Consider the following 19,773-nt stretch of genomic DNA (forward strand, 5'->3'; position numbering starts at 1 on the left):
ATAAAAGAAAACAACTTTTGAAATGCAAAATGAAAATACCAACTGATTAATAAATTTAATTTACATTTCATCTTGAAAAAGAAAGAGAAGAAATCAAATTTGAATATAGTTACATTTCATCATGATAAAAAATGGAAGAATATTCTCTTCGGTACCTGACTGCATCAGGTCAAGTCAAAAACGAGCCAATTTTTTTTTTTTTTTTGGACCTTTTGGAATATAAAGGGTCCACTTTAAAGTTCATGCTAACTTAAATTAAACAATTTGGATCTAACCCCGTCAGGTACCTTACCTGATCCGAACTTGTTACAGAACACCACCCCACAGAATTTCTTTGCACCTCAAAACGCAAAGGCCTCTCTCAGCACCTCAACTGCAGCATCAAACGACCTGAAGTTAATAGAAGTTTCAAAAAGGGAAAAACCAAGGAGAAAAAAAGAAAAGAAATGTGGGTTTAATAATGGTGGAACCCCCTCATAAACCCCAGTATATGTTTCAGTAAAGAGCAACAATCATCTCAAATAGTGTCACGGTAACCGCAGAAAAACCGCAAATTGAATTTTGTACACAGGAGAAACAGAATTAAAACAAAAGAGAGAAATGGAAAACTTTGCATTGAGATGTAGAGGAGTTAACTAGAAGCATAAAATAAATTACACCATATCTAACAACCTAAAAGAAGTCGAACTCAAGGTAATTACGCTCAGAGCCACCGCTCTGGCTCATGGACCCCACAAACCCTTTTCCACTACCATCTCCAGTAGAGGCACAATTTCTCTCCACCTCAACAGGCACCTGTGGAGGGGCAGCACACCGAATCAAGGCCCAGTTTACTCCATTAAAAAATTGGTGCTGTTTAATCTCGGTGGCACCCCTCTTGAATCCGAGCCTGTGCTGCGGCTCCTTGACAAGCAGTCCCCGTACCAAATCACGGGCCGCAAAAGTAACTGCAGGGGCATCAGGGAACCTCAGTTGCTGGCCTACCACGTTGAAGAGGGTAGCACGGTTGCCAGAGCCCTTGAAGGGTGTTTTGCCAAAAAGTAGCTCATAAAGGAAAATGCCAAGGGTCCACCAGTCAACGGCCGAACCATGGCCCTCCCCTTTGATTATCTCGGGAGCCAGGTACTCATGGGTCCCGACAAATGACATTGATCTAGCATCAGTTGGTTCAGCCACCAGCTCAGGGAAAGGACGTACCTGCAAGCCAACAGAAATCCTTATTTGTTGAAAAAATTGTTGAAATATCAAAAAGAAATCATTTTCATCCTATGCTACCCTGATACTCCTAGATAGTGATCGTACCCGTGTCCGACACTGACACGGCCACGATACGTATCAGATACACTAGCTGGCGTGTTCCTACCATGTTGATACGGTCTCCGATACTGCGTTGAAACGTGCTGATACGGCCCGAAACGTCCGATACTGTCGGGACACGGCTGGATACGCTCCTGTGTACCGCGAGCCGTGCCCGTGCCCGTGGACACCCACCCGTTCCTGTGGACTGGAGAAAATAACTCTTTCTTTCTGCTGGCGGCGGGATTCGAACCTTGGACCTCTCAAATGGGATTCAAAATCATTAACCTCTACACCAAACTATTATATGTGTTATATTCTAGTAAATATAATATTTAATATACTTATATGAAGTCTTTATTTTCTAAACAAATTTAATTTAAGTTATAATTATCTAAATACAATATATAAATTAATAAAAAATAATATATATAATAAACGTATCGTATCCTAGATTTTTTAAAATTGCCGCATCGCTGTACCCGTATCGTATCCAACACGATACCCGTACCCGTATCCATGCAACATAGTTTTCATCCCTTGAATCTATATCAAAATGAGCAAAACATAATAAAAAAATATAACAAAATGATTTCATAAATCGAATAGAAATAAACATAATAGGTCGACAAACTTTTTGAGCAACTTAACATCGCACAAAAAGAGATGATTTTTGCCATCAAATAAGGAGCATTAGAGCAGTCATCACAGGAGGTTGATTGTACCATCCTTAATTTTAAATGTTTACAGACCTTCCCATAGTAAATGCTTTTGAGTCACCACTTGCCATTTTTAATTGAGAATATTGCAATACCTCTTTTCGTCTAATATAAGATTTTGTAAAAGACTCCCAATATTATTTGACGGCGCTCTAATATAAAATTTCATACAGTTAAAATAAGGGCAAAGGTACTAAACGCCATGTAATATAATTTCATACAAGCCCTTTGAAAAATAAATCCAAAATAATTAGGAAACCAGTCAATTATTGTACATCCCTACGGATAGATGGGACTTATTTGGTACATTTGTGCTAACTCTTTTTATCTCTCACTTCCTTGTTTCTTCCAAAATAAAAAAAAAATATATTCCAACTACGATTCTTATATTCTTTCCTTTCCAACCGACGCGGATAATGGAGGCGAGGAGCTAAGAAATGATTTATCTTTTTGAATGTAATCCATTATTAAACTCCATCAAGATTCAAACCACAATTTAAAAGGAATTATGCACTTGCCTTTTTCCAATAATCTGTAATAAGCTAAACACGATTTATAATTTGCAAAAAACAATACCTGGTTAGCGATGTCAGATTTAGATCGTCTGTGATTCTTTGACCGAGAGAACAAGAAACCAGGGGTAAAACATGTTGCCGTGGGGCCCGCACACACAACAGGCCCAATGCAGCCAGCAGGTCGCACGCATAAGCCCCCATTTGGGGCCTGATTGGAGTCTTGGTTGGAGGAACATATCAAAGTTGGGCTGAAGGATGTGTGCAGAGAGAGGTCGAAATCGGAGAGCATTATGTGCCCATCGTCTCTAACCAACACATTTTCTGGCTTAAGATCTCGGTAAATTATGCCGAGCATGTGGAGATATTCAAGCGCTAGCAACACCTCCGCCACATAGAACCTACAGGGGACAAAATGGAAGAGGAATTGCTGTACACATCAATATACTTCATTCCAGCATGAAAATGTTCAAAGTGTTTCTCGATCAAAACTCAGCCAACAGTAACTTTTTATTGTAATTGCATGATCAACAGTACTTTAAACTAAGTTTAAATTAAGGCTAACATACTGCATGCTTTTAAAAAATTCAAAGTGTTTCTCGAACAAAACTCAACCAACAGTCATTTTTTACTGTAATTGCATGATCATCAGTACTTTAAACTAAGTTTCAATTAAGACTAACATACTGTATGGTTTTTAAAAAATAAACTACAGAAGAGACTTAAGTGCGGTCATTCAAGAATAGTGAGAAAAGAAATAAAAATATCCTTGCCTAACAACCTGTTCAGTTACATACTTTACAAGCTGCCACTACCTAGTTATGCAAGTGGAAGCTTTATTGAGGCTTAATAAAAAAAACTTTTAAGGTTCACATTGCTATATTATACTAAATCAGGCTAAATTAGGTTTAAATAACTTAATGCACTGGCTTGAGAATATTTATCACTAAAAGCTACTTTTCAATACCATTCATTACCTGAAGTTTTCAACCAAAAGAAGAGATTATGAAATACGACAAGCACTATCATGAAGTTCCCATGTGGTCAATGCAATAGCTTCTATGTATTAGTTTTGTTCCCAAAGTTTTAATTGATGATTTTTGGTCCTTAAATTTTCCAAATTATAACATTTCAGCTGTTCCATCATTTTTCAGTCAAAAGGTGGACAAAATCCGGATTTGCAATTAAAGCAGCACAACCTGAACAGGTCACTACTTTACTGAAGTTATCCAACAAATTACTCATTCTAATCATTACTTGAAGAGTTTTCTTTGCATATTTATACTGCAAATGTATTTAAATTGGTACTGATTGGAACAGTTAAGGACAAAAAATGGAATCTTTAGGCTTCTGTGGACAACAGAAACTGAGCCAGAACAAAAATTATCTAACCTGGCAGCATATTCGGCAAAGCACCTCCCAGGCTGCCTCTGCCGAAGCATATGTAAATCCCCTCCAGGACAAAACTCCATAACAAGGCATGCAAATTTCTCAGTCTCAAAATGGCCATACAGCGTCGGCAAAAAAGGGTGGTCAAGGCATTGCAGTATCTCTCTCTCTGTTTGTGCCCGTACCAGCTTCTTCCTTTGCGCCAGTGCCACTTTATCCATTACCTTCATTGCAAACCTACAAATAGAAGTTACCATACCAGTACCAGTATTGGTAAGCTCAGCGAGGTACACCGAACCAATGTCGCCGGACCCGACTTGCTTCAAGAGGCGGAAGTGTGCCAGCCCTAGTGGCCCGTATCGAGCCCGTACCAGCTGGATCGCCTCCCATCTCGGGTCATTGGATTTGTGAGGCTTTGTTATGGCACTGGTTGTAGTTGTTGTACTAGATCTGTCCATACTTTCTTCACTGTGGTCGCTGCATAAACTCGACTTTGTGCTCTCATGAGCACCACGGTTTTCACTGTAAGCAACACTTGTTTTTGTGTTGTTGTTTTGGTTCTCTTTGGGATCTTCTAGCTCAGTTGAGGTCAGACCCGGTTCACTCACATTTGGGTGTGATTTTGAAGCCATGATAGACGATGAAAGGTTTTCCTACAGAGCTATGAATTTTGAAAATATCTTCTCCCTGATAATTGGATGATATATCTAGTAGAGAGGAAAAGAAAGCAAATGAGTGTCAGATTTATTAAATCAAAGAGTAGAACAGGTCAACATGCTTGTTCTTCACAAGTTATTGCATATTTTTGACTTAACCACCCCCACCCTCCAAAATATATATAAATATATATATATATATATATATATATATAGAGGTGGGCTACGGTGAGTTGCGAAGTAAAATGCGTTTCTACTTCACGCCGTATTTTTTATTTTGAAAGTCCAAACGACCGATCCGAACCGTTAGATGTTTAATCCATATTGAAATGTGCTTGGAGACTAAATTTTACATGTTTTGCTGTGAACAGTAAAAAACAGTAAAAAATTTTGGACCATCAGATCAGCGACTTTCAAAATTGCTTAATAAATAGTAAAAAAATTCCAAAAAATGTAAAATTTGGTCTCCAAGCACATTTCAATATGGAGAACAAGATGAACGGTTCGGATCGACGTTTTGAACTTAAAAATCGCAAAATATGAGCGTGAAGTAAAATAGTCGCTTTACTTCGCAACTCACCGTAGCTCATCTCTCTCTCTCTCTCTCTATATATATATATATATATATATAGGAATATGCTAGCATGCTATGCATAGCATAGAGCCCCTCCGTGCAACGCCTTGGATTTCGAATTTTCAAAATCCTAACGGTCGATCCGAACCGTTCATCTTGTTCTCCATATTAATATGTGTTTGGGGACCAAATTTTACATTTTTTGGAATTTTTTTACTATTTCTTTAGATTTATTGAAAATCGCTGTTTTTTTATGTTCCAGATTTGCTGAAAACAGCGATTTTCAATAAATCTAAAGAAATAGTAAAAAAATTCCAAAAAATGTAAAATTTGGTCCCCAAACACATTAATATGGAGAACAAGATGAACGGTTCGGATCAACCGTTAGGATTTTGAAAAGTTGAAATCCAAGGCGTTGCACGGAGGAGCTCTATGCTATGCATAGCATGCTAGCATATTCCTATATATATATATATATATATATAGAGAGAGAGAGAGAGAGAGAGAGGTTGGCTACTCTACTTACATAAGCATATGAGGGTATATGCTTATAAGTTATTTTTTCGTTTTCAAAATTCAAAAAGTCGATCCGAACCATTAGATGTGATCTCTGTATTGAAATATGCTTGGAGACCAAATTTTACATTTTTCTGAATTTTTTTACTATTTATTAAGCCACTTTGAAAATCGCTGATCCAACGGTGGCTTCTGATTTTATTGTTTTGTTAAGCCACCGTTGGATCGACGATTTTAAAAGTGGCTTAATAAATAGTAAAAAAATTCAGAAAAATGTAAAATTTGGTCTCCAAGCACATATTAATATGGAGAACAAGATGAACGGCTCGGATCGACGTTTTGGATTTTGAAATTTCAAATTTGGACCGTATGCATATCGGGCCATATGCATACGAATGCACATTAGTCACTCTCTCTATATATATATATATATACACAGTTTACAAAGAAACTGACTTGCTTTGCTTTGAGATAAATGGCTTAGTTTTGACTTTTAAAAGCCCTACCAGTCAGGGCTTCTGGTAGGATTGGGAACTAGGATTAGAATACCAAGTTGTGGTGTCTGTAGTTGTAATCATTGTAGTGCTTGCTGTTTCAGTTTTGTTTTTCTTTTTTGTACTTCGCTTCATCTTCTGTATATTTTTTCTGACTTGTAATTAATATAACAGGTAAGGCACATTACGAAACTGGTAATATGGGCATGTAAAAGTACCTATAGCAACTGTCATCAAGGATCAATAACTATAGAGGTTTTATTAAAAAAAATTATCCAAATTAATTTGCAAATTACTTTATTTGATTTGTGCTTAATTGTTTTAAGCTTAATTAGGCTGGATATTATGCAAAACTAAGTCAATGATAAGCGAATTCATGGCTCGTGTAAGAGTAATTTTGACAAGATAGCTTGAGGAACAAAAACAGATAAAATCAAAGAAAATTGCCATCATCCCCCCTTCAGAAACACGAAAATGCAAGCTTCTAGAAGGATTTCAAAGACAAGAATAATAAATATTTAAATAAATAGAAAACAAGCAGTGATTATTACAAACAAAAAGCAAGTAGTTAATTAAAAGCATAAATTATTGAATGTTGTTTTGTTATCTCTACATCATCAAGCCAAAATCTCTAGTCAAGAGATTAAATTTGGGAAGCAAAATATATAAAAATAGAAGAACAACTTTAGCAATTATTAAATTTAAAGAATACATAATTTCAGTATTGCATTTTCGCATAATTGAGCATAACTATCAACGCATGATAGCAAAATACAGAAAATAAATAAATAAATAAATTCATTTATTAATTTAAATACAAGTAGAGTTAGAGTGAAAATTAAACTATCCAGATATTATTTTTCCCATAGAAGTGAGAATTTGGTGCCACGGTATATTAAAAAAAAAAATAGAAACGACCACGCATTTAAACTGTACCAAACTCAATAATTGAGCATTACATAGTGGTGGTCAATACAGCATATTAGACCAGCATCAAACAAAAATACAGTATTTCTGAATGATCCGCCTTGTTTAGATTTCAAACTACAGAATGACTTATGGGGAGGATAAGAAAGAAGGGGAAGACGAAATGCCAAAAAAAAAGAATGGGGAAAAAAATTAAGCCCAATTATAACTTAGGTACACCATCAAAATCCGACCTTCTGCAAGGCATTACGCTAATTCATATGACTTGGAAATAAAACGAGAAATCGAACTAGGGAACGAACCTAGGACCAAATCCAAAGGCAATAGTTAGAGAAGGAATAATCGTCGAATCCAAAATGCCATGGAGTACCTTAAATTTCTCGTTTAAGCGCATTCCCTAGGACCTGTAAATCAGATCTAATTAAACATTGCGCGAAGCGCCGGAAAGAACTGTATCGAACTAAATAGTACACTCAATTTAAGCAATCAAGTAAAAAAGACAAACCTAAATTTTTTCAATAAACTACGATGTATGCAATTAAAAGTAAAAACAAAACCATAGTCTTACCGAGTTCTTACAGATGAAATTCCTCTTGGCCGGGGCGAATGGGGTGAAGAAAGAGAGAGGGAGGGAGGAACTATTATTTAAAAAATTAATGAAGGTTTTCATGTGACAGAGACAGACACAAGGTCAAGGGATGATAGACGTAGTAAACGAATTCGTGATCTCTGCATTAACTCAAACTTTGAGTTAATGCAGAATGAATCTGGACCGTACGATCCATGTTGACACGAACATTAAAGGAGACCGTGCATTCTACCTTGGCCTGGATTGCTCGGATCCTGATCGGACGACCGAGATGCATTAACTCTGAGTTTGAGTTAATGCAGAGGATTTGGATTAGCAGGTATGGGTCCCATCTGTCACTGGAAGACTCTAATTTCAACTTCGGATTATTTGAGGCAAGGAAAATGTGTAATGGTAGAGCACGGGTAGTAAAGCTACAGGAAGACAGGAACTAGCAACACAAAAGGCTTTGCGAAAAATAAATTAAATAAATTATTGGTCAGAAAATAATATGGATGAACAATTGCACATGGAACATTTCACAATGTTTAAGTTCACATCTTCGACAAGTGCCTACGGGCTTCAAATTAAAAAAAAAAAAACAGTTTCACATCTTCGACAAATGCTGCAGAAGTTCAGGTTCACCTCAATATTTCAGAATTCTAGACTTATCGTTAATTTTGTAATATTAAAAAAATAATATGTGCGCACTATGATTCTGCGCAATGACCAAAAAGTTTTATGCGCAAATTGATTTTGCACAATTACGGTGCACACGTGGTAATATATATTTTTTTGCAGAATTCAATTCTATGGTCAGATTTTTGAATTATTAAGGTGGTAATTAAAAAAGTTCTGAGATGCAGTGATAGAGCTGAAATATATCATTTTTTTTCTCTATTATTTGACTTAAATTATAGTCGAATACTGAGTTATAAATATCTAATTTTAGTCATTTTAGATTACTTTTGTCGTTTTCACTTGGTTTGATAGAATTGCATATTTCAGTGTTTTTAGAGATAAAACAAACGTAAAATGAAGCATTTTGAACAACAAGTCTCAATCAGACAAATGAACATTCATCTGCATCACTCAGGAGCAGCGAACTGTACAAAAGGCACAATTCAACAAAGAAGAATGACTAGCACAGGAATCTCATGCAAATGAATGTTCAATCGCGTGCAATCACTGCCAAGTGCCAGCCGTATAGATAACAATCAACAGCAGCAGTCACAACAATTTCTGTTGTAACTTGGCAGTCATGCTCCACTAAGCCCCACTAACACACTATGGACAAATTAGATCTCATCTCTTCATTCCTACAAGAGCACATACCTTGGTAGATTATAAATATGGTAGATCTAGGGTTTACTAAGGGAGCCAATTAGAATATGCAAACTTCATTAGAGTTAAGAGTTAAGAGTTAAGAGGGCGAAATTTGTCAAGGAATAGAAGACGACATATTGGAGGTCAAAAGAGATTTTCTAGATGTATTCTGTTTATCTCCTTTATTGTTGTACCATGTCTCTTGTATTTGCTTTCTTTGTTGATTTGCTCATGAGAGGTTAAACAACGTCTTTCTCTTGTAATCTTGAATTCTTATGATTTTAATTTAGAAGTTTCATTTATTTATCTTATGCATTTGATTTGAATTTTACTACACTTTATTCTTTATTTTACTATCTTAGTTTGGTGCGTGCTAACCTAGTCCATATGGTGATGGACACACCATAATGTTCAGACGCTTAAGGTTGATCAATTAGAATTTGAATTGCAATTATCTAAGCCAATAGGAACGAAATACTGAAAGGGATGTTTTTTTATAGTATTGATCTCAGTTATAATGAAAATTATCCTACATAGCATTTCTTGTTTAAAAGTTATAGTTTATATTTCTACTAATTATTAACATTATCTATAATACAAAATTAATTAAAGAATTAGAATATTCATATTGAACCAGTACAAAGTCCAAATTACTATTCGAAATATCTCTAATAATATCATATACTATCTATCTTTTTCTATTCAAAATAACTTAAGCATCATGGCATACACTATATATCATTTTCTTACCGCTACAGCGATCGTAGCTGAAATAATGCACTTTTATTGTTGGGTTTCAGAGGTGCTAAAACCGGTTTAGGTTTAAGCTGCAGAAAGACCGTAAAACAAAAATTTTACTTCTAACTCAAGCCGTGGATTAAAATGATATGCTAGAAAGACCACCGAGACGGTCCATCTCCAGTCTTTCATTGCAAGGATCTTTTAATCAAGGATTAAACAAGGTTTGTCAGGAAACTTTCCAAAGCGATCCATCTTCAGTATTCCTTTGACATCAAAATCCAATTTAATCTTTTTCCAGATCCACTCCATGATTGATTTCTAAAACTTTAATCTACTTACCAATTAAATAGATTAATATAACATATTTATACACTGTCTCCAAATTCCAATTGGAATGCAGCCGACCGAGAAGAACGAATCTGGGGAACTGCTTGCCTCGGAGTATCAGACGTCTGATATCTCTATCGGTTATCCACCAGGACTAACCAGAGAGCGGTTTATTTCTTTTGCCATAAATATCGTAAACTGCGAAATTATGCAAAAAACACTATTCACCGAGAAAAGATGAAATAGTATTAGTCACGATTCACTAGATGGTAAAGGTTATCACAAGCATGTGATTCTTATCCACCGCATTAGGTAACAATCCCACATACACATCTCTTAGTAGGAAAGATGAATACCTCATACTTTATAACTTAACACTGAATGAAAACATTAATGACACAAACACAATTTCATTTAATGTTTCATTCGGGATTTGTCAAATACCATGTTCCTGGAACATGTATCTATGCGATTAAAATGACATCTCTTGTCAAATGGTTTGTAAAACTTAACCATCTTTTAATCCACATACTAACCTTGTAGCGGTTAATTAGTATTCCTGCTAAATACCTCGATTAGAGACTTTTAAGAATATATATCATCTATATTATGAAGTTTCACAATTCCAGTTATTGACTCTATTCAATAAAAGAAATGCTTAATAAATGCAATAATACTCAAGGCAACAAAATGACAGTTTATTAATCACTCAATTTATGAACAAAGTTTTATATGATAAACTATCGTATTATTGATTTCTAGATTATTACAAACTAACATTTATTCCATAGCTTAGCGGTTAAGATCTAAAAACACTATAGTGCCACTATAGTGTGCTATTTAGAACACTGATAAATCAGCTATGATTTTGACCTATTATTGAGCTCTGTAATATTTGAAACTTAATGGATGAATTTCAGATCGGGCGGTCAAGACGAGAAGTATCCTATGGTTTCCATATAATCCAGGAAAGCCGAATGCCATCAGTATTAATATTAATATTAATGTTAATAGGTGTAAGTATCTAGCGGCTTAATTTTTTTTAAAATAAAGACGAGTCCAAAATTCAACTTTAAATGTTTATAGGTATTTTTTTGAATTTATAAATTATACTAGATTTTAAAATACTGAATAGTTGAAGTTGCTCCAAGTTCAATTTATGCTCGCCATATTTTAATAATATGCTTATATTATTATATTTTTTAAAGAATTATAAAAATATACCCGTAGTTCAAATATATATAAAATTATCTCTTGTTCTACAACACTTTGACTAAATTCCCGTCATCAACCATTTGATTCGAAATTTCGGATAGATCTGATGAATAAACACTTGTACTGAGTTGTATTTATGTCTGTCCTTTTCATATGACTATTTGTAATACTTATCCACTATGCTCGTTTGGAATGTTGTAAATAATTATATCTATTGATAAACTCTTGGACTTTATTTAAATTGGGCCTGAACATTTATGTAGTGTGTATAAATTGGACTATTTTATTTTCTTTGATGTGGTTATTGGTTGATTTTGGTTCGAATGCCTTCATATATGCAGGGCAGCAGGGGTGTCATAAATACCCGAAATTTTTAAATATACCATTATACAAAAAAAAAAAAAAATCAAATCACCACTTTCTCTCAAAATTTTGAATTTTGACATGGCCGCATTCCCAAAATGCGGCCACTTTTCTGCGGGCCGCATCTAAGGGATGCAGCCACTTTTTTTTTGTTTTTTTGTTTTTTTCTCTTCTTCATGCAGTTCAATTTGAATGGGGAAAAAAAGAAGGGGTGGCCGCACCTAGGGGATGCGGCCATGTCAAAAATCAAAAATTTCAGAAGTTGTGATTGTTTGGTCTATTTTTTTTGAAAGTATGGTATATTTAAAAATTTCGGCATAAATACAGTACGGATCGGGTGTAGTTATTTTTATACTCATACTTAAAGTGAGTCTTACTTGTATCTTACTCTTACTCATTAAATATTAACTTAGACATATTCCACCTTTACTCAATAAAATAACATGTAACGACAAACAACAGTAATTAACGAATAAATTAATAACATATATAATGCAAATACATTATGTATCTAATATCAAAAGAATATTAAAAAATTATAATTTTGATCCTATTATTTTGAAAGATATAAATTATTAATGAAGTATTGTATAAATCAATTTTGTCATAAATTACTAATTAAAAACTATATATAAGATTGGATAAATTAATTTTATCATAAATTAGTAAATAAAAAAATTATAAATCAATCTAATTATAATAATAAAATTATATGAGTGAGTCTATGGTACTATGCATATTACGATTTGTTACCGTGCTACGACTCTATATTCGAGTTTTCAAATCCTAACGGTCGATCCGAACCGTTCATCTTGTTCTCCATATTAATATGTGTTTGGAGACCAAATTTTACATTTTTTGAAAATTTGTTACTATTTTTTTAAATTTATTGAAAATCACTGTTTTTGGATGGTCCAGAATTTTCAGATCAAGTGATTTTCTAAATATCTAAAAAAATAGTAAAATTTTTTCAAAAAATGTAAAATTTGATCTCCAAACACATATTAATATGGAGAACAAGATGAACGGTTCGGATTGACCGTTAGGAATTGAAAACTCGAATATAGAGCCGCAGCACGGTAACAACCCGTGATATGCATAGTACCATAGACTCACTCAAATTATATAGTTATATGTATAAATACAAAAATTATGACATAATAAAATCCAGCTAATATACTTAATATTAGTTTTTGAAGTTCAAACAATCAAATCAAACCGTTCAACATGGTCTCCATATCAAAATATGCTTGAACACCAAATTTTACATTTTTTTTTAATCTTTATACTATTTGTTTCGAGAGGAGGGTTCAAATGCGGATGTTTTTGTGCCTCCATCTCTCTCCATCATTTTCAAAGTTCAAACAGTCGATCCGAACCGCTCAACCTAACCTCCATACTAAAATATGTTTGGAGACCAAATTTTATATTTTTAGGAATTTTTTTACTATTTTTTTAGATAGGTACAAAATCAGTAAATCTGAACCATCTAAAAACAGTATTTTTGTACTTATCTAAAAAAATAGTAAAAAAATTCCTAAAAATATAAAATTTGGTCTCCAAACATATTTTAGTATGGAGGTTAAATTGAGTGGTTCGGATCGACTGTTTGAACTTTGAAAATGATGGAGAGAGATGGAGGCACAAAAACATGGAGGCATTTGAACCCTCCTCTTGTTTCGATAGGTAGAAAGTTCATCGAATCAGAAGATTCTGGACCATAAAAAAAAGCTTTTTAAGTTGAAGATATTAGAAAACTCAACAATTCAATTTCTTCATTTGAAGCCAACCAGATTGTCCTTGAGATTAAACTCAAACACATGGTATGCTACTATAATAGGCTGGTACAATTATAATAAAACAAAATTCTTACAATATTTTACTAATTGCCCTAAAGATTTGAAATAATGCTAAGAAAGCTCAGATATGACCCTACTACACTTTTCTTGTAGTACTTCAACTGCTTCCTTGAAAAGTACTTCTGGAGGTAGGGCTGATGCTGATTCAATTGTAACTGAGACAGAAAGAGAGATTATAAAATATCATTCAACAGACCAAGTACCAAATCAACCGAAGTAATACAAAGGGAACAGATGAGGGACGAGTTGTTAAACAAATACAGTTAGGTACCATAAACCATCATAACAGTTCAGGATGTGCCAAACGACACAACCATGGCCATTATTGCAAGCCCCCCAGGGCAAAAGAAAGTACCAGTAAACCAAACCATGAGTGCAGAACTGAATAAATAGACTAAGCCAAAAGGAAAAATACAATTGAACACAACCAGGGAATAAAAAGGCTTAGATTAGTATGGAACCAGAAAGGCAATGGCATCAAAATAGGTAAACGAAAGAAACATACAGATAAAGTGATCTCTAACACGCCTCAGCTCAATTTGTTCTTCACTCTCACCTCGCAAGCATTCTCTACAAAGGGTGCATGCCCGTGGGCTCTTCACAACTGCCCTTTCCTCTCCTGTTAACAAAAAAGTGCTACAGATGTTCAAAACCCAATGATACAAGCCCATGAAAGTGTGTTTTTTATTTGACAGCTCCTGCGAATAATGCCATAAGTTTTTTATTTGACAGCTTCTTAGGAAATGATGGAACTCTTTGCTTTTTTTACTTGACGCTGGTTTAAACATTTTATTTTAAATGCATATGAATTCAAACAATTGGATTGTAAGGGCAGAAGAGATACTTGACGCTGTTAATATTTGACAATTCCCACACAACAAATTATAAGCTGGATTTAGGTTTTGCATTAACGGACAAAGAAATAAACTATTATTTTCATAAACAAGCTTATATAGAGCTTTTTGGTTATACATGGACTAATTCAATTAATTCCATGTCACTTTCTACTTGGCCCAGAATATACTAGGTGTCATATGCAAATAGCCCAAAACATCTGTGCGCGTGGTTTGAACTTATCAGAAACATTCAACATCTATCTGAATTTGGGTGTGATTTGCCCCCAGACACAAAAGAACATAGCAATCTGACAAATTAATGAAACGGATACCATTTCCAAGGTCTTCAATGTCAAAAACTTTAACAGGGCATTTCTTGACTAGCTTCTTTGCTTCTTCCCCTTTTATTTCTTTCAGCAAGATAACCTACAGATAAATTGCACCAGCAGTTGATTCATGCAAATTAATTAACTTCATTTATACAAAAAAGAAGAACAATAGTTGATTGCTTCAGTTGTTGTATCAAAAAGGTTTAAGCACAGCAATAACCAATACCCAATTGAGAAGAGACCTCCAATGAAACAGGAAAAGAAGACAAAACGGCTAGAAAAATAGAAAAAGGCTTATTTAACTGAAAGATTGTGTGGCTTCAAGAGAATTAAACAATAAAAAAAATATACACAATAAACAGAAAAATGGAAAATGGAAAAAAAGGCAAAAAGTAAACCTCAGGAAGCATTCGATACCAAGCAGTAGCAACTGGAGACCACTTGGCATGCATTTTCCCTATACCCTTCACTGCATGAGCTTCCAACTCTATTGTCTGCAATTAAAGATGATTGGCAACTTACTGTATTTGTGTGTGTCTGTGTTATGTTTCCTTTTTCCTGATTGGGCTTCATACAGAAATTCTCACATGTGTGTCAAAAACAAAAACAATTCCAAGCAAAATTCAGCTAAACTTCAAAAATATCATATAGACTTCTTCAAAATAATAATATAATGTAAACCCCTAAAACATATTATATGTCAAGCGTAGAACTACAGAGCTTGGAAGTTCCTCTGTAATTCTCCCTCCCCATCTAGTGCAAAAAGCATTGCCATAGCATCTTCCTTTTATGTCAGCCTCTATACACATAACGCAGGAAGGAGTAGGTTTGGTTACCTTTATAGTGGAGGGACAATGTACATCAGCTTAGAAAAATTCATATATTCATGATGTATGCAATTATTCCATAAGAAACAATGCATCTAATGTAACAAATAAACTTCGAGGTCTTGTCTCATTACTAAAAACAAAAGGTAATGATAATCATAGTATCATACAACAATGTTGTGAATCATAATATAAATAAAGGTTCAAAGTACTGACTTGTCCCGGCCCCAATCTGGCAATAGTTATATCTTTGTGCTTGACACCAAGGGCCCTCTTGCTAACTTCCAGTTGGCTACCACTGAAGGAAGTGTAGGTCTTTTGTTGTTCTCCAGGGTAGCTAGGAGCAACTTCATGCAATTTACTGCCATCTGGTAGCCACTCTAATTGATCTGATTTAACTGTTCACGTATAATAAAAACGGGTCGAAAAGTTAGAATCAAAGATTAACATTCCATACAACTTAAACTAGTAACAGATCCTTTACTGAAGTCAAGGCAGAACTTACTAAGAAGATCAAAACAAACTAAGAAGATCAGAACTTACTAAGAAATCAGTTGAAATATGACTTGATTTGGCTCTGTTAAAAAAATTTGGTTTCAAACTTACCAGAAACTGCCATAACAATTTGGGACTGTACTCATGTTTTGGAATCATTAAGTCAGAAAACATTATTGAAGAAAATTTAATATTGAAAACGAAAAACAACTAGGAACAGCAAAAGCAACAACGCCAATAAGAATACTGGCACTCACAACAATACAGAATATTATACTGTAGTTAAGGTTATGGAGAACATAACAAAGAAGGAAAATAGAATATATAACAAATGGTATTTTGATACCTTACAATGGCTCATATGCTGCCATTTATAATCACCTACAACTAGAGGCAACCCTTTTTCTTCATGAGAGTCACCATGACCCAATAAAATGGCTTACAATAGCAAAACAAATTTCAGTGCAGACATAACTCTTTGAAGAACCACACTTAAAGAAACAACCTCATCTAGAGATGATTTGGCGTGCAAGATTCATTTAGAAAGAAATTTGGGCTCAAACCAAAGGCTCGACGAACCGGTATCATTATGACATAACAACATAGATCTTACACTAAATCGCAAGACCTCAAGAGAACAACATAAGAATATACCTGTAAGTCGTGGTGAACCCTTTTCACAAGAGACATTCAATCTGTACACTATGGTGTTCCTTTCATTTGGTACATCATGTTCTGCAGCACAAGAAGAGCCAATGATAAAATATTCACAGTTCAGTACAAAATGAAAATTAATCATTGTGCAGTAACATAAAAGCAAATCAATAACCCAACCTCTCATGTTTAATTTGTTTTTTTTTTTGTTCTATTTTATTTATTCTGGGTGTCTTGAGTACTCGCCTTTCAAAGCAAATCAAAGAATAATGGTACAACTACAATAATTATAGTATATTTTGTGGCAAATTAGTTTCGAATTGTGATCCCCCCCTCACACACACACAAACAAAGGAAAGGAAAGAAAGAAACAACCATCTTTGCACCATTAGCACTTTAACAATAATAACTTTTGTCAGAAATTGACTAGAATATTTCAATATCTATTGTTCTTAAGAAAACTCTGTTTCCTTTCAATATGTGGTGTTGGCTATTTTGCTTAAACAAACCATGAAAACAATAAACAAAATATAGGATGTCGACAAACAAAACAATGTAAGAAATGTTCATCAGATACAAAATGGTAGTTTCATGTGTTTTAAGTCAGTAATATTAAAAAGCTTAAATGAGGAAAATTAAAAAAATTAACAGGGGAAAAAAAAATCAAAACCTGACATATATTCGAAGAGTCTGGGATCTGCATCTAGAGGGATAAGACCAAGCCGGTGAGCTAGCACCTCATCCACTATAGGAGATGTGTTATCCACCATAAATACTTTATCTATTGTCATTGTTGGCACCTTTTGAACAAAAATATAAATGACAACAATAAGAAAATGAAAAAGATCTGACACATTTAGAAACCAGAATCAACAGTACCCATGTCACGAACTAATCAGTACCAAACAGGTGATTGAATTTCCTGTACTGGGTACAGGGTTCAAGGCCAATCAAGGGCAACTAGGACTGTGGGTTGAAGTGATTGAACTTGTCAGATAGAAAGGATCCAAAAAAAAGGTTTTTCTGCTCTCTTTCTTGAAAACTTGACAGCGGCTGTCAAGTGCTACACATCTCTCTCTCTCTCTCTCTCTTGAAATCTTCGCAGAGGCTGCCAAGTGGTGAGAGGGGCTTGAACTCTCGACCTTTGGGTATCCAACGGTCCTAGGACTTTTTCCTAGCCAACTGTGCTACCGCCCCATTAACTCTCTCTCTCTATATGTGTGTTTGTGTGTGTGTGAAAATGAGGCAGGCACTAAGCCTTGTCATCAATCAAATATATCAAACAAAGTTTATATTATGAAAACTAATTCCTCGGTCATACAAAGAACTGACAAGTGGCGGTCTTTCCAAATCAAGATTCAAAAGCATAAAAAGGAACATTGCATGGCTGAAAAAGTTATACCTCGGAAATTAGGATTCTCCTAAAAGCATTAGCAATGGCGGCATCAATTCCAATCATGTCGAACTCCATCTCATCCTCAGTAAGACGAATTACATCAATTTTAAAATCCCTCTGAAACATATCCAGGGGCTTGCTGTTGTCTACTCCCATTGCTGCATAAGCCCCAGAGTATTGGATACCTTCCGTCTTTTGATACAAGGGGAAAAAAATGAGTTTTTAAAAGCCAGTATAAAAATAATACCAAAAAACCGAAGTATTGTGCAAATTTCTGATTTTATTTAATCCAGTATTACATAATTAAGGTAAAAGAAAACCTAATTCAGGATAATAAATGCTTTGCTGAAAGTTCAGTGTTTCATGGGCAAAGCAGTGGCATGGACCACAAGAATTTTGCAGTACCAATCTAAATTGAAATCTTCGATGTAAACAAAATAATCATGAATTTGGTAACAGTAAGATATTTAAGTATGGGAAAGTATAGATATTGGAAGAAAATGAGCATGGCTGGTAAAAAAAATTATATTTAAATTGTAATCAGTTCCGCATATTTCGTAAAGGCCCATTGATACCCCCAGATAATTGCCTTTCATTCACCGATAGAAGAGTCGTTGAGTTCAGAAAAAAAATAAAATAGGAAGCATGCATAAAGCACGAAAAACGAAAGAAAGCAAAACCAAAACCTCATTACATTAATCGGCGCATCGGCTTTGCAAACCACCCGGGTGCGCTGTACCTCGAGATGGTCTGGAAGCTTCCCCATGGGAACATCAGGCATGCTAAGAGCTGACGTACGACGCCCGTTAGACATTTCTAATTGGAGAAGACGCTCGCGCGCGCAGCGAGAAGATGGGCAGAGGGTTGGGGAGGCTAGGGTTTTGGAGGGTGAGGTTTGTTTCGTGGAATAGGGTTTTAGAAATGCGCCATTTTGCGCTGGAGGACCCAAATCACCTAATGCGTTCGGGTTGAGGAGTCTGGATCCTCTGAGGTAAATGCACCTCGTTCGAGTTTTAATCTAGACCGTCCGATTAGAATCCGGATCAGTAGAGTCCAAACCTGTAATATATAACGAACGGATCTGATTCAGAATTACAAATTAAGGTACATTTTTTGATGAGGAGGGATCCACATATATTTTTTTTTAGTATCACTGAATTACATTTTATATTTTTTTAAGTTTTTAAAGTTAAACAGTTGTTCTAAACCGTTCAACATGATGAGTATATTAAAATGTGCTTACATATCAAATTTTATATTTTTTCGAACTTTTTTACTATTTATTAAATATTTTACAAAATCGTTATTTTCATACCATTGAATTTTTGTACTCATCTTAATAAATGGTAAAAAAATTCAAAAAAAAATGTAAAATTTGATATGCAAGCACAATTTAATATATCCACCATGTTGAACAGTTTATATTGACTGTTTGAATTTTGAAAATGTATAGTGTAATTCGATGTCACAAAAAAAAAAATCTAAATGGATTCCTCCTCTTTTTTATTTAAACAAAAATTAAGGTACTGATATGAATTCCGGATAGATCACAGCCGTCCTGATCAGAATCGACTCCTTACAACACACCAAATAATGAAGTCGGGTTCATGTATTAGTGATTTCAATCGTCGTCTTGATCAATTGTATTAGACATTGTTTTCGATTTTGTATTGTTTGTTATTTATGTCTTCCAAAATATAATTTGTACTTTAATGTCTAGTGTACATCTGAGATCCGGCCATTTTTATTAATAA

The 19,773-nt window shown here is 34.6% G+C and overlaps 2 protein-coding genes across 4 annotated transcripts; both read right to left on the minus strand.

Moving 5' to 3' along the window:
- Nucleotides 1–215: 215 nt before the first annotated feature.
- Nucleotides 216–7,479, minus strand: LOC144565224 (serine/threonine-protein kinase D6PKL1-like). Of its 3 annotated transcripts, none has more exons than XM_078314918.1 (4): nucleotides 3,920–4,678; nucleotides 2,592–2,928; nucleotides 670–1,197; nucleotides 216–368 (listed from the first exon to the last, which is right to left on the minus strand). In XM_078314918.1, the coding sequence occupies exons 1-3, from the start codon at nucleotides 4,546–4,548 to the stop codon at nucleotides 673–675; spliced, it is 1,491 nt and encodes a 496-aa protein (XP_078171044.1). In that variant the 5' UTR covers nucleotides 4,549–4,678; the 3' UTR covers nucleotides 216–368; nucleotides 670–672. The 3 variants fall into 3 exon arrangements, with proteins under 3 accessions (XP_078171044.1, XP_078171043.1, XP_078171042.1); XM_078314917.1 differs by lacking the exon at nucleotides 216–368 and adding an exon at nucleotides 7,386–7,479 and having other exon boundaries at nucleotides 600–1,197; nucleotides 3,920–4,623; XM_078314916.1 differs by lacking the exon at nucleotides 216–368 and having other exon boundaries at nucleotides 600–1,197; nucleotides 3,920–4,676.
- A 5,900-nt stretch (nucleotides 7,480–13,379) lies between these two features.
- Nucleotides 13,380–18,974, minus strand: RPAC43 (RNA polymerase I subunit 43). The gene is made up of 9 exons (XM_078314919.1): nucleotides 18,714–18,974; nucleotides 18,026–18,211; nucleotides 17,294–17,423; nucleotides 16,624–16,704; nucleotides 15,691–15,872; nucleotides 15,046–15,141; nucleotides 14,651–14,744; nucleotides 13,988–14,101; nucleotides 13,380–13,637 (listed from the first exon to the last, which is right to left on the minus strand). The coding sequence occupies exons 1-9, from the start codon at nucleotides 18,831–18,833 to the stop codon at nucleotides 13,534–13,536; spliced, it is 1,107 nt and encodes a 368-aa protein (XP_078171045.1). The 5' UTR covers nucleotides 18,834–18,974; the 3' UTR covers nucleotides 13,380–13,533.
- Nucleotides 18,975–19,773: the final 799 nt, after the last annotated feature.

The sequence above is a fragment of the Carex rostrata genome, chromosome 14 (assembly GCF_964058835.1).
Source record: "Carex rostrata chromosome 14, lpCarRost1.2, whole genome shotgun sequence".
NCBI lineage: Eukaryota > Viridiplantae > Streptophyta > Magnoliopsida > Poales > Cyperaceae > Carex > Carex rostrata.

Bases quoted from the DNA above. Each gene is read 5' to 3' on its own strand.
- RPAC43 (XM_078314919.1), bottom strand. From the start codon at position 18,833: ATGTCTAACGGGCGTCGTACGTCAGCTCTTAGCATGCCTGATGTTCCC. The intron at 18,212-18,713 runs GTAATGAGGTTT...TTGTATCAAAAG, and splicing joins AAGCCGATGCGCCGATTAAT to ACGGAAGGTATCCAATACTC. The intron at 15,873-16,623 runs GTATATTCTTAT...ATACGTGAACAG, and splicing joins GGGTTCACCACGACTTACAG to TTAAATCAGATCAATTAGAG.
- LOC144565224 (XM_078314918.1), bottom strand. From the start codon at position 4,548: ATGGCTTCAAAATCACACCCAAATGTGAGTGAACCGGGTCTGACCTCA. The intron at 2,929-3,919 runs GTTAGATAATTT...TGTCCCCTGTAG, and splicing joins TTTGCCGAATATGCTGCCAG to GTTCTATGTGGCGGAGGTGT. The intron at 1,198-2,591 runs GTATTGTTTTTT...GTTGGCTTGCAG, and splicing joins AATCTGACATCGCTAACCAG to GTACGTCCTTTCCCTGAGCT.